Genomic DNA, 14,101 nt, shown 5'->3' with positions numbered 1-14,101 from the left:
TTATTATTTTTTTTATAATATTTTACATTTTAAATGTATTACATTTTTTATTTAATTCTATAGTTTATTGAACATTGACAAAATAATGCACAAGAAAATGCAATGCACTTGTAATGCCACATTTCTTATGTTTATAATTCATGTTTACGCTCTCTGCAATGATATGCAACAGGCTAATTGTTTGTTAATGCCATTATTTATTTGTAAAATAAAAATAGAACTGGAAAGATTTATTGTTATAACTGTTTTACCTGTTTTGTAATGTGTCCTTCATTTAACAACAAGACAAATGCTTTAAATCAATATTAAATTAAAGTGGCATTAGTATAAATGTTAAAGAAACACAATCTTGGATGAAATGTGATTCAACCTGTGCAACAGTTTACCATGTTTTACTGCAAATATGCATGAAGCCATAGAGAAGAGACCTTCTATGAACACGCTGAACAACACAAACTCTGCAGTTTTAACACTAACCTTTTATTTTAACCCGCACTCATACGGATATATATGATGCTTGACCTGCAGTAATTCTTCAAGGAAATTGCAAGGAAAAACATTTTACTCTCTCTATAAGACTGTATAAGTTCATGTTCATCACACCCACCTCTCACGATGATATCTAGTCCTATAAAAGAGGCTCTTCTGTCTGATCTGAGACTCTACGGCTGCTGTCGGTGAAGCCTCAGGAGTTTACAAGACAAGAACAGTGAGTATATGTTCTAATGCATATACAACAGAGCAATTCATAGGCTTAAAGTTATTATATTTATAAGTGACAACAATATAGGAATGAATCCAGACTTTTTCAAATTCGAATTTAATCTTGTCCGATAATGACCGGCAAACTAGTAACTAGCTAATGATGTGAGTGCAAAGTTGTAGTCCTTAACTTATGTTTCAAAACAGAAGCTTTATAATTAACATTTGACTTTATTGAAGTTCAGGATTGACTGAATTAAATAAACAATGCTGTGATATTAAATAATATTATTGTTATTTTTAGGTTTTCTCCTATGTATCTTTCAAATGATAGATTTTAACTTTAATGTTGACTCTATTGTTTTAAAGATGGGCGCAGTTGAATCCCGGGAAAGGTACGTAATCCTGCTCTGGATAATTCTGAGAATATTTGGTCAAAAACTCTTGGCCTTCATGGTTCCACCTTTACAACGCACAAAATGTTCTTTAAATTAGAAAAACTTTTTTCAGATAATTTAAATGTTTTTCACACTAAAAATCTTTTAAAGAACTGATCACTGAAAGGTTCTTATGGGGAACCAAAAGTGTTTCTTCTGTTGCATCGCTGGAAAAACTAAAACATTTGAAAGCTTTATTTTTAAGAGTGACGTGAACCACAAAATATTCAAATCTAAAAAGTATATGAAATGGTTGTATATGATGTTAAAGTCAGTCCGTCTCTGCAGTGGTTCGGTGAGAATCAGACACTCTCTGAATAAGAAGGAGGAGGAGTTTGCTGTCAAAAGGAGGCAGAATATTCAGCAAAGCCTGAAGAAACTTAAGATACAGTGCAGTAAGGTAATGTTATACTTCATTTATCTGTCTGGATATTTACAAATGTTGTTTAGCTGATGAACATCAATTGCTTGCTAAATTAAACTGTGTGCATTTCAGAACAAAGTGCCAAACATCGCATTACTGGGATCTGGAGGAGGAGAAAGAGCCATGGTGGGTTTGCTGGGATCCCTGGATCAACTCCAGAAAACAGGTCTTCTGGACTGTGTGCTTTATCTCAGCGGAATCTCTGGATCCACCTGGTACACACACACACACACACACACACACACACACACACACACACACACACACACACACACACACACACACACACACACACACACACACACACACACACACACACACACACACGTTGAATGTCATAAATGAGAGCATCTGTTGTTCCTCTGAAGGTGCATGGCCTCCTTATATCAGGAGCCGGACTGGTCCACCAAACTAGAGACTGTGAAAGACAAGATCGTCCAGAGACTCAGCGGTCCTGCAGTCAGCTGGGGAGATGCTCTTGCCAAACTGAAGAAATATTACTATGAGAAAGACTTATTCAGCTTGACTGACGTCTGGGCAGCGATGCTCGTCACGACAATTGTGAAAGAGGTCTGTAAATAGTATATTTAACTAGGCTATTCATATCACTGCCAGGTATGTGTGTGTGTGTGTGGGGGGGGGGGGGGGGGGGCAAAATCATACAGGATAGGTTTTGTTTTATAAAAAAATATTTGAAATTATATGGAAAAAAAATAGTCTCATAAGTCATAAGAATGACAATTATTTTTAGATGAAAAGTTGAAATAATGACATACTAAGTCGAAATTATGACCTAAAAAGTCTGAACTAAAAATTATGACATAAAAGTCATAATCATGTGATTAAAACTTTAAAAACTCTTTATCTCATCATAAGATTTAGTATGTCATAATTTCATAATTTTGTTTTACCAGAGCATGTTTTTTTTCTTATGTGGTGGAAATAGGCTTCCATTAAATTAATAGGCCTACCCCTTTTCCACCAAAGCATTTTTTTAGAGCCGGTTCGGAGCCGGTGCCTACTCGCGAACCGGTTCTTTGTGTTTCGACAGCCAAAGAACCGGTTCTCGGCCAGGAAAACTGGTTCCAAAGCGGCACCAATTCTTTGCTGGACTAGAACCAGAGAACCGTTCTTTTACCACGTCATGCTTACGGCGGGGCTGGAGGCCGGTTTAGATGTGTCCTAAACATATTTTATGACCGCAAAGCCAGGAGAAACATTTGCAGAAACACGATGTAGTCCACCATTGTAATTATTATGCTTGAAGTTGGCGCAAGCGTTTCTAGCTTTTTTTAAATTTTATTTTTTTATTGAAAACATTATGTAAGCAAAGAAGAAAACAGTCAAAATATAGAACAAATAAACGGAAAGAAATAAAAGACAAGACAGAGGTGCATAACTAATCAGAAAAGATTACATATCAAAGGAAAAGATTAAAAGACTTACTTATTTCAATTGTTCTTAAAGCCTTCATGGTACACAAGTTAGAGATAATCCCAAAATAATGTACTTGCAAGCGTTTCTGTATGACGACGTACACAGTGACGTAACGATGTCGTTCGCTGGGCGCTCTATTCAGTGGGAAAACAAACCGGTTCTGAGGAGGTTCGCAAGTTGAACCAACTCCGAACTAACTTTGAACCAGCACCAGTTCCGAACCAGTTCTTTTTTGGTGGAAAAGGGGTATAAGTGTCTTTAAAATAAGACAAATGTCTGTCATTAGAATCTGCATGATCAGGAGTTTCGTTTGACGGGGAAAAAGTTCCCGACTCAATTCTCTCGTGTTCAAGTTGGTCACTAATTTTGTTGCTTGCTTTGAAAGTGAATTCTGAGTGAGCTGTGCTTTATAAACCTAGAGATAAATTCAATCTAAAGTGAAAAGCTTTCCAGACTTTAAACAACAAAAAATAAAAAATATTTTTTTTCAAAAACTTAAAAAAAAAAAAAAAGTTCCCCCTAAGCACACAGAAATGGTGATGGAATGTTACTTTACATGTTCTCAGTAAAATTAAAAGAACCATTGTTGGTTCCCCCCAAAAATTGATATTTTTTAAACGTTTTGGGTTGGAAATGTTCCATACACTGTAAAAAAAAAAAATCTCAGGAAAATTATAAAAAATTTACGGGAAAAGCTTGGCAGCTGTGGTTACCAGAAATTTACCGTAAAAAATATGGCAACATTTTAGGTTTTACAGACTTAGCTTAAAATTTACAGCAATACACCATATTTCATTATCTGATATAATGTTAATTTACTGACCTATTGAAGTAATCTTTGTAATACACTGACAACCAACAATCGGATTAGTAATGAAAGTCACATGATCAATCAAAGCTCTTCACAAGTAGCTCTTCCACAAGAAAGTTAATACTAATATATAGAAGCTGCACGGTGTCATTCACACAAACACTGAACACCATCATGGTAACATGTTGAAATTTAAAAAATGCAATAAACATTAATTTAACAAGATTAAATGTAACTTAAAACCCTAATGATTACTCATAACTGAAACACTCAAATGTGAAGTGTCGCAGGGAATTGTGGTAATGTCAATTTACGTTTTTTTACTGTGAATTAAACAATGATTTGTTCTTTTTAACTTCCAAAAACTGTAAATTTAACGGTATTTAACAGTAAAATTACATTAAACCATATATATCACAGCTATTTATTGTATATAGTAAGGTAATAGTAACAGTTTTTCACTGTAGCATTTTGTAGCGTCTTTTACCGTTAAAATCACAATCATTTTTACAGTGTAGATGTAAATGGTCTCAACTTAAAGTGGCTTTGGTTAAAGTTTCATCATGGAACCACAGATCAATGTTCATTTTTAGGAGTGCATTTGGATTCCTTGTTTGTGTCCCAGGCAACTCAAAATTATGTTCTCTTCAGATAGACGAACACACACTCTCAAAGCAGAAGTACTGGCACAAAAAAGACCCGATTCCCATCTACACAGTGATCGACAAGCAGAGCAAACAGTACAACGACGCAGGTGTGTGTGTGTGTGTGAGAAAGAAAGACAGACAGAGTTAATGTGTTTGAGTCAGCATGTTATATGGACGTGTTTCTGTCTGCAGACCCCTGGTTTGAGTTCACTCCATATGAAGCCGGTTATTCCCTCACTGGAGCGTTTGTGGAAACATCCAGCTTTGGCAGCAAGTTTAAAAATGGCCGTAAGATCAAGAACCAGCCTGAGATTGACATGCTGTACCTGCAAGGTAATACACTCTGTGACAGGAGATAACATTTCTCCCTATGTAGAACCTTTTTGGCATAAAGGGTTCTTTAAAATGTAGTCAAGAACCCTAGAGTTTTATATAGAACCACAGTGAACCTGTTTTCAGAGGGAAACTATTCTGTTACATATTTTATTTCAAAATAGATACAATTTTGTCATTTACCTTAAACTTCCTGACTTCCTGTTTTCTGCAGCTCTGTGTGGCAGCGCCTTGGCTGATATGGATGAGAACCTTAAATTCATCTGGAAATTAGTAAAAGGTGCATTTGTCCTGAAGATTCAGTTCTGCCTAAAGCTGACAGTCATTTCATTATCATAAGTCTGATTCCATTTGATTTTTTCCTTCAGGTTTAATTAGTCATTTAATACCTGGGATTGAAACGGTGTTGTTTGAAGGAATGGAGAAAGGTAAAGCATTTCTTAAGCAGGTCAGGCTGATGGGAGGCTCTGAAAATAATCAATCTGACGGGGAAAAGAAACTATATTGCAAACATTTAACAGTGTGGTTGTTCAATGTGTTTTCTTCAAAAGATCCACACGCCCCACCTGTACATGAATGTCAGCAGGTGCTCATGGATCTCGTGGAGATGAATCTCTCTGTTTTGAATGGCATCGATCCGTCTGATCTCGATGAGTCCATCAGAGCAAACCTGAACAGTAAGATTTTCTGTTTTGTGTTTTAAAATTCATATAGAGAAGAATATTTCTGGCTAGTTGTCACACTTCATTAAGTAAATGTTTTTCAGGGGTAGAATATACACAAAGAGAAAAAAAAACCTTCCAATGTTGTCCATTAAAAATGAGGGTAAACATCCATATTTAATGTGTTCCTTTATGGAGTAGGCTAAGATGGGAACCTGCTGTTTACCGACATTGATTTGATAAAAAAAAAAAAAATACTATTTCAAATGAAAAAGTCCATATTTAACATGTATTTAAAGTATATCCAAAAATATATCTCTTCAAAGGCTTTTCATCACAATTTCAAATGTGCAATGTCGCAGTTTACCATTTTACCGTGAATTTTCCCGTTTTTTTGTGCTATGAGCGAAAGATTTCCTTGTGCAGATTTAGCTTCGTGTTGGTCATGTGAATCTGCTGCAATTATCAACGGACAGCTGTTTGTTTTGGTTCACACATCGCTACACTATTGACAACACACATTTTGCCTACGATATTTCACCAAATGCAAACATTAAGAGAACATTCCATTTTATAATTTAGCAAACATTCATATACCATGGTGAAAAAAATACACTTAATAAACTAATACACTTAGTAAAAATAATAATACACTTATGGCATCTTGTGTATACTCTCGTCAGACTAATTATCAGTATACTTCAAGTGTGTTAATGATGAGTTAAAGGTGTAGCGGATGATCTTTCCGAATTTTAGAGAAGACCCGCCCTCTCCAATTTTTTTTAAAATGCACATGCGCAACACTCTATTTTCTCCCGAGAGGGAACGCCTATTAAACGTGTTGAGTGACCGAGGACTCAAGACATGATATGCAATGGAGAAGTAGCTTGTTGCATTTGTGTAATAAATACTATGGTGAACACATTGTAATTATCGAAAATGAACACACAAGGTTTTTAGAATATTTCAGCGTGATACCATTTACCATTTGGTCATAAGGCTACTTTAGAAAAATTGAGATGTTTACCGTGTCTACGCGGTGCATGACTTGTGCCAGGGCTAGCATCGCTAATCATAGCTTACATTAACTTTTACTAGCAGTGATTTTAAACGGATTTCTCCAAATAGCATGACAAACTTTACCTGTCTAGAAGAATCTTCACGACTGCGGCATCAGTGGGAAGCCCAACCTGTGCTTTTAGCGCACGCCAGCGTGTGAAATATTCACCCAAAATCACTCTGGTCTTGTTTTTATATTCTGCAGCCTTTCTCTTCTTATCATGCACTTCGTATACATTTTTTCTCTTTCGACCCTCAGCCATTTTCAAAGTAATGGCTGAAACCGTAACTCATCACACATAATACACCTGAAAGTGCGCATACGCAGAAAGCGAAAACTACATAGGGACGAGCACGTACCGTATCACCAGAATGATTGACACTTAGGTGGACCAATAGTATACGCTAACCACCCGGAAAAAGAAAATCCTCCGCTACACCTTTAACTTGAAGTGTGCTCTTTTGAAACAACTAATTTTGTATATTCTAATGTTTGCTGTTTGCTAATATTCTAATATTGTATATTTGTATATAAGTATATTTTAGTTGTAATTAAAGTAAGTATATGCCTGTGTAGGGAGAAATTACATGCTTGATTAGTGATATTAAAGTGTACTTTATTTGTGTTACAAGCACTACATTACAAATTCATAATAATTGTTTGTTATAATAATTTGAGAACATTATTAAAGACTAGATAACTTTGAACAGACATTCATAACTGCTTATAACTTTTTGCCAGAACATCATCTGAAGTTCTGAGAACATTCCCTGTTAGCAGAAAGCTTTGATTCTGAATGACCAAAGTAAAGATGCAGTCATTTGAATAAACATTTAACCTCTGCTAGCCTATGCACTATTCACAACACCGTTTGGCTAACATAATAGGCCTAAAAAACAAATGTACAATTCAAGTTTGTCGGATAAAAAGAGCTCAATAGTGTTCCCTTCTTCCACAGAGATCTCTGGAGGCAATGTTCAGCTGACTTTTCAAATGGAAAAACTGAATTTCGCTGATAAAGAAGCTGCAAAACTGTTCATGAAGAAATACACCTTGGATATATGCACCTGCTTGGGTGTATGGTTAGATTTCTGGCCATTCGGTAAGTTGAATGGTCTCTAATATGTACTTCACATTTGATTTTCTAGTCGTAAAGCTTCCAGTTAGAATCAAAAAGTGTTTTACAGCCTTACGCCATACAAAACTGTTCACGTTCCATTGTTATTATTACAGATGTTTGCTTGAGCATTTGCAGGTGTGTGGTTTGCTGGACCTGGGGCAGGAAATACAACTTTCTTCACAACATGAATGGTGAAAACGGACCCATTTGATAACTGGCAATTCAATATGGATTATGAATGGACTCATTTAATGCTGTGCATCTTTTGGAAATGTTATTTTATACATGTTGTACATTATTTAATGTTGTTGCTATTTTTCCCCACAAATCTGCCTTATTATGGTATGGTCCTGTTTTATATAAAAATCTGAGCTATCCTATTTTTTTCTGGAGGGGGTTGATGTTTTGTTATATTTATATTTTAAGAAAATTCAATAAACTTAATTATAAAAATAAAAAAAATGTAATGCTGTGGTCGCTCACTCCAATGTTTTCAGATAAAGCGGTGCCCGATGCTCTTCTGAGAAGTGAGACGAGAGACTATATAGACGCTGGAGTGTTTCTGAACTCGCCCTATTTCTCAGTGCTGAGAGAAGAGAGAGACATCGACCTCATCATTTCACTGGATTTCAGTGATAGTGATCCTTTCGAGGTATTACGCGTTCTCTTATAGTGGTTGGGGGCTATATGTAAAAAGTTTCGCTATGTCAGCACGTCGATTTTTATGTTTAGGACTCGGGATGTTTTTGGCGGTAAAATCGCAGATGTGTGTTTTCCACCGAGAGCTTCTCTTCTGTTCAATGACACATGAAACTAATGCTTATACAATGTTCAGGATAATGCTGAAAGAGCCGTTCTGGACGGTAATGTCAATGTGTCGTGCGAAGAAAAGAGATTCATTCAAACTATAGTCTCACATAGTCAGATCTATATAGTCTATAGTCTCAAAAATATACTTTATAATCAAACTATCATAACTATATCACTATATCAAACTATATTGTTATTATAATGAGCTCATCTGTCGCTGCTGCAAACATCTCCACATGTCTATGATCAGATGCTTTCTGAACTGCTGTTTATCATTTCTGTTGTGTTTATTGTGTTATTGAGAGGGAAAAGCAGCAAATATTCACATATTCATCTAAATGTCGATCTCAGCAGTGGACGGCGTCGGGATATTCATTAACAGTAAATCACTACTAAACATATTTCTAACTTTTTTTTTACTTATAAGCGAAGAACAAAAAAGAACCTCACAGTGAGTATATCGGGGCATTGAATCACGTTCAGTCTCTTGTACGTTACAGGAAGAACGTTTGTTCAAAACTTTGAGAGAACCTTACCAAAACGTTAGTTAGCTAAAGTTCAGAGAACTTTCCCTGTTTGCTGGGTTGATAATTTTTTTCCTCATGACATTCACAGAAGTCACACTAAGCAGAATGTTTGTGATGCGCGATTTTGAAAAGATGCTTTTCAAAGCTTCAAAACATTTCCGAATCATTTGTTTCGAACCAGTGATTCTGAGCGCATATCAAATTGCCAAAGTCATGTGATTTCAGTAAACGAGGCTTCGTTATGTCATAACTGTTTTGAAACAAGCCCTGCAATTTGATAAAATAACACGTATTGTACAGACAATTCATATTTAATGACATTAGATCATTTGTTAATTGGATTTAATAGATTACACGTTGCATTACACTGTTTTGTCCAGCAGTGTCAGCAGTGAGTGGCATTTCGAAACAGTGAATCAATTCAATGTTTTGAAAATCTTCGTTTCTCCCATCAGAATTGAAAAACATTGACAGTTGATACAATATTTAGTCTATGATATAATATGTATATTCTATTATACCTATAGAGAACTATCCATTAGCATTCCCATTCATCTCATTTGGGGTTTCTTGGCTGGTGCATGAACTACACAACCTGATAGTCAAAAACAAACTTAAATTTTGAACATGAAATGTCAGTCTTACCATTTTTATCATGTGATGCTGTGCTATTTTTCCACTACAGACGGTGAAGAAAGCTGCCGAATCATGCAGGAAAAAAGGCATCCCTTTCCCTGAGGTCTACATTCCCAATGGACACTCAGAGAAACCGAAGGACTTCTATGTGTTCAAAGGCCAAAACACTCCAACCGTGATACACATCCCTCTCTTTAATGTGGTCAACTGTGGAGGCAAGTTATGATCTTACAATGTCCGGAATAAGACGTCTCGGGTTACAACTGTAACCCTTGTTCCCTGAGAAGTGAGAATGAGACACTGTGTCCTGAGACACTTATGGGGAACGCCTCAGCGTTACTGGTATCTGAAGCAACTGTCAAATCACGGCAATCCTATTGGCCAGCGACAGCCTATGACATCATACTAGTGCTATTAGGAAGTATAAAAGGGGCACAACCAGGGCCGGCCAAAGCCTTTATTGGGCCCTAAGCAGAATTTTATTTGGGGGCCCATGGTGCTGCCAATATGATTGACTATTGTCAATACTTGGTTATTCACATACTACAAAACACACCCATTATAATTTTTATTAGTTGTAGCTGTGTTGCTAACATCAATGTCTGCCTGGCATGTTTTTATCCTTATACGGTTTCAAATTGTAACAGTAGCAAACCCACAAGAGTGGCCAGGTCTTATTTTGCACTTTAATATTCAAAGTCTTACAGTACTAAGTGGTATACATAAAATATAAAATAAACCAGCAAATAAACCTGCTTTTGGTAATAAAAAAAAAATTGCGAGCAAATGTGCAGAACAATTAACTAAATAACTTTAGATAAACATCATCTTCTTATATAAAAAACATAGTTTAATTATAAAACGGACAATATTAAATTAAATACTCAAAGAAGACATTAAATGAATAAATCAGATGAATAACAATAATAATAGAATAGAACAATAATAAATGTATTAACATTAAAGGTGTAGTTCACCCATGAAAATTCTGTCATTGTGTACTCTCTCCATGTATCAATTTCTTTCTTCTGCTGAACACAAAAGAAGATATTTTGACAAATGTATGTAACCAAACAGTTTATAGACCCCATTGATTTCCATAGTATTTTTTTTTTCCTACATGGAAGTCAATGGGCACCTGCAACTGTTTAGTTACACACATTCTTCAAAATATCCTATTTTGTGTTCAGCAGAAGAAAGAAATTGATACATTGTAAGTAAGTGAGTAAATAATATAATGTATGGGTGAACTATCCCTTTAACTATCCATGTATACTATAGGCTGCTGTCCCGCTTTTAACATAGTGACAGAAGCAACTGATTACTTTCACTTAGACCTCTGACCTCTGAAATATAGCAATTGTAAGTCACTTTGGATAAAAGCGTCAGCTAAATGAATAAATGTAAATGTAGACATAACCAACTGTGTTTATGTAAACCCTGTGTGTATTTGACAGTATTTGCACAATCATACGCAATTTAGATGAAGTCCAGTAATCAGGCGCTGTTTGACAGGTTTTTAATGTGCAAGCGCTCAGTGTTTACATGTTTATGCAGCATGTTTACACAGAAAAAAACATATGTCAGAACAGCACGCGAATGAAATCTTTAACCAACAACGTTTTAAAGCAAATGCAAATAATAAACATTTGTGATTGCGACTAAGTGCAGTGTCTCTTGAGTAACTCTAACGCTGCATTAAAATGTAATGCAAATTTAAGTTGAGTTACAGATCATGGTCAGGGTCTATGGTCGAACCATAGTTTGGGGGCCCCTAGTGGCGGCGGGGCCCTAAGCAGCCGCTTAGTTCGTGTATAGGAAGGGCCGGCTCTGGGCACAACAAAACTATATATATAACTATATCCTTGTGTCTCAATGTCCATACTATCCATCCTAAACAGTATGTGATATTGAAATAAGTGTGTCCCAAAGCATAGTATGTTGAAAAGATGCCAGAAGTCCCCAGATTGTCTAATATTTCTGGTGGATTTTCGAAGTGTTGATCCATGCTCACTATAAAGGCTAATATTGGCCACAATCCATTGCACTTTGGTGGAGGATCCAGTTCAGAACTACAAACACAAAAGTGTTAAAAAACTACAAAACATGGCGGACATGTGATCAAAGTTTAACCTGATAGAAAAATATATTTATTTAATGTTATCTGTGTTATATTTCATCTGCAAAAACAATGTAGAATTTTATAAAGATCCATTTGGCCATTAACTTTTAAATGCATCATTATGCATGAATATGCAGAGTCTCCGCATGAAAGTCCCACGACTGTAGATCAACATCTCTCCGATACGGTAGAAAATTGAATGTGGAGATTTTTTCTTTGACAAGCTAACTGACAGGCCAGTTTTATGGTGACAGGATTTGACAGAGAGCAAACTGTTAATAAAGACACAATTGTATGACATTATAGTATGTCTTGGCTTATCTACTCTTCTGCTACACACTCAAAAGTATGTACTTTTTCTTTACAAAAAGAGTACATACTTTTAGGGCGTAGTATAAGTAGACGAATTGAGACGCAGCATATATGTCAGAGGCTGAAATGTTCTCTAGGCATCCCTTTTATACTTCCTAATCGCACTAGTATGATGTCATAGGCTGTCGCTGACCAATAGGATTGCTATGATTTGACAGTTGCTTCAGATACCAGTAACGCTGAGGCGTCTCTGGACACAGTGTGAGTTCCCTTTTGAAAGAGAACAGAATTATTAACTGTGTTCTGATTTAAGTGTGTCACTGTTTCATCAGGTAAAATTGAGGCCTGGAGGAAAGAATTTACCACTTTTCAAGGTCCTTACAGCGCTAAAATGATCAGCAAACTGATGGAAGTCGCTGGAAAAAACATCACAAACAACAGTGTGAAACTTCTGGAGCAGATCCGTGCAGCCAGTGGGCAAAAAGATTCAGATGCCAACATGAAGAAATTTAATAACAGAGTGAAACTTCTGGAGAAGATCCGAGCGGCCATTGGGCAAAAAGATCCATATGCCAACATGAAGAAATTTAACAAAGACCTATAAGAATCTGAATACAGACTAATCTGATCTTCATATCAGTGATTTTACAATTATTTATCCTTTTTTTGTCAAGTCACCTTCAGTTATATAGCGCTTTTAACAATATGGACTGTTTAAAAGCAGCTTTTGCATGAATTTTTTTTTTGCATGATTGATTTTGCATGAGCAAAGCATGATTTTTGTCTTAATCATCACTTAATATAAATCAGCATTTTTTCTTTTTTTCAACAAAATGTGATTTGTGTGGCATTAGAAGAGCATGAGATGCTATGTTTTCATTATATTTCTGTTTAATATGTTCAAAATGTTTCTGCTTTTTCTTAATGCTCAACATTTATTCAATAACACAGATTGGATGACTGCTTATTAAACTATTGTATTACTTTCTTCTGTTGCAATTAATTAATAAACTGTTCCTTTGGAAAATATATTTTATCCTAAAATGCTGATTGTAATAGAACTGATAGTTCTGATGCTGGATGCTGATTGATCAATCCAGGGTTCCAGTCTAAAACACACCAACTACTGTGTATTATCTTTTTTATAACTTTTTCCTAAATATAGAATATTATGAAGATATAATATTTGAAATGGTTGGTTTCCTTTCAAAAGGAAACTCGCACTGCGTCCTGGGACACATTTGGGGAACACCTCAGTTTGACTGATGACTGAAGTACTGTATAATCACGGCAATCGTATTGGCCGGCAACAGCCATCTCAAAAAAAAAAAAAAAGGTACAAAAGCTGTCACTGTGGCTGAAACTTTTCAAAAGGTACACCTTTGTACCTAAAGAGTGCGTACAAACATCAGGCCCAAGGGCTGGACCGATGATAATATTCCATTTTTCTGACGGTCTGGCTAAGGTCTTTTTTGTTTGTGACCAACCAATAAGGAAACTAAGTGATTATAATGAAAAAGCAGCCCCCTGTAGCCTCACAATGTTGTTACCACCACAGCGTGATCTGAACTGAATCGCGTACCCATTCTTGATAGTCTGTAGGACTCATTTAGATACATTTGGAAGGCTTTTCCACTCTGCCAAAAATTCTACTAAGGGTACCAGTCTCTCGAGACTGGCCTCTGGAATATTTTGAGTGGCAGACAAAGTGCCCTGTAACGGCGCACCGGCAGGGAACAACTGGTCTGACCGCTCTAGACCACTCCTCAGAGTGGGCGAGCGTCCCTCGGGAAAGCGCTCGCCGGGACCGTCTACGCCCCGGCAAGCAGGCGGGGTTGGCAGAACGGGCCCCTGAGGGCACCGAGAGAGAACAGGCGCCGTGTAATGCGGCGAACACCTTCCCCTCTCGGTGGGGACAACCCTTAGCATCCTGACGCTTTTGGCGTCTGGACCTCTTCTTTGACGAGGCCTTCTTGGCAACGATAACGTTCCTCAGAACAGCCCTGCCACTAGACGACCTTGTCTGAGAGCGCTGCGTCTCGTCCCAGTTTTGCTGAAGGG

The 14,101-nt window shown here is 36.6% G+C and overlaps 1 protein-coding gene across 2 annotated transcripts; it reads left to right on the top strand.

Annotated features, from left to right (window-relative positions):
• Window positions 1-415: 415 nt before the first annotated feature.
• On the top strand, window positions 416-13,069 carry LOC143731938 (cytosolic phospholipase A2 gamma-like). Of its 2 annotated transcripts, none has more exons than XM_077222543.1 (15): window positions 416-709; window positions 1,072-1,097; window positions 1,428-1,539; window positions 1,636-1,778; window positions 1,932-2,133; window positions 4,463-4,565; window positions 4,651-4,791; window positions 5,006-5,071; window positions 5,160-5,219; window positions 5,343-5,468; window positions 7,472-7,615; window positions 7,747-7,824; window positions 8,131-8,285; window positions 9,656-9,821; window positions 12,373-13,069. In XM_077222543.1, exons 2-15 carry the CDS (start codon window positions 1,072-1,074, stop codon window positions 12,642-12,644), a joined length of 1,794 nt encoding a protein of 597 aa, XP_077078658.1. In that variant the 5' UTR covers window positions 416-709; the 3' UTR covers window positions 12,645-13,069. The 2 variants fall into 2 exon arrangements, with proteins under 2 accessions (XP_077078658.1, XP_077078666.1); XM_077222551.1 differs by having other exon boundaries at window positions 659-709; window positions 1,007-1,097.
• The last annotated feature ends 1,032 nt before the right edge of the window (window positions 13,070-14,101 follow it).

This window comes from Siphateles boraxobius, unplaced genomic scaffold, assembly GCF_051911475.1.
Source record: "Siphateles boraxobius isolate OS27281-9 unplaced genomic scaffold, OSU_SipBor_1 120, whole genome shotgun sequence".
In the NCBI taxonomy this organism is placed as follows: Eukaryota; Metazoa; Chordata; class Actinopteri; order Cypriniformes; family Leuciscidae; genus Siphateles; species Siphateles boraxobius.
Note: the sequence above shows the minus strand (reverse complement) of the source record. Positions and strands in the feature narration are given on the sequence as shown.

Excerpts from the sequence above, each read along its gene's own strand:
- LOC143731938 (XM_077222551.1), top strand. The coding sequence starts at position 1,030 with ATGATAGATTTTAACTTTAATGTTGACTCTATTGTTTTAAAGATGGGC. Across the intron at positions 1,098-1,427 it reads GCAGTTGAATCCCGGGAAAG|TGGTTCGGTGAGAATCAGAC; the intron begins GTACGTAATCCT and ends CCGTCTCTGCAG. Across the intron at positions 7,616-7,746 it reads GTTAGATTTCTGGCCATTCG|ATGTTTGCTTGAGCATTTGC; the intron begins GTAAGTTGAATG and ends TTATTATTACAG.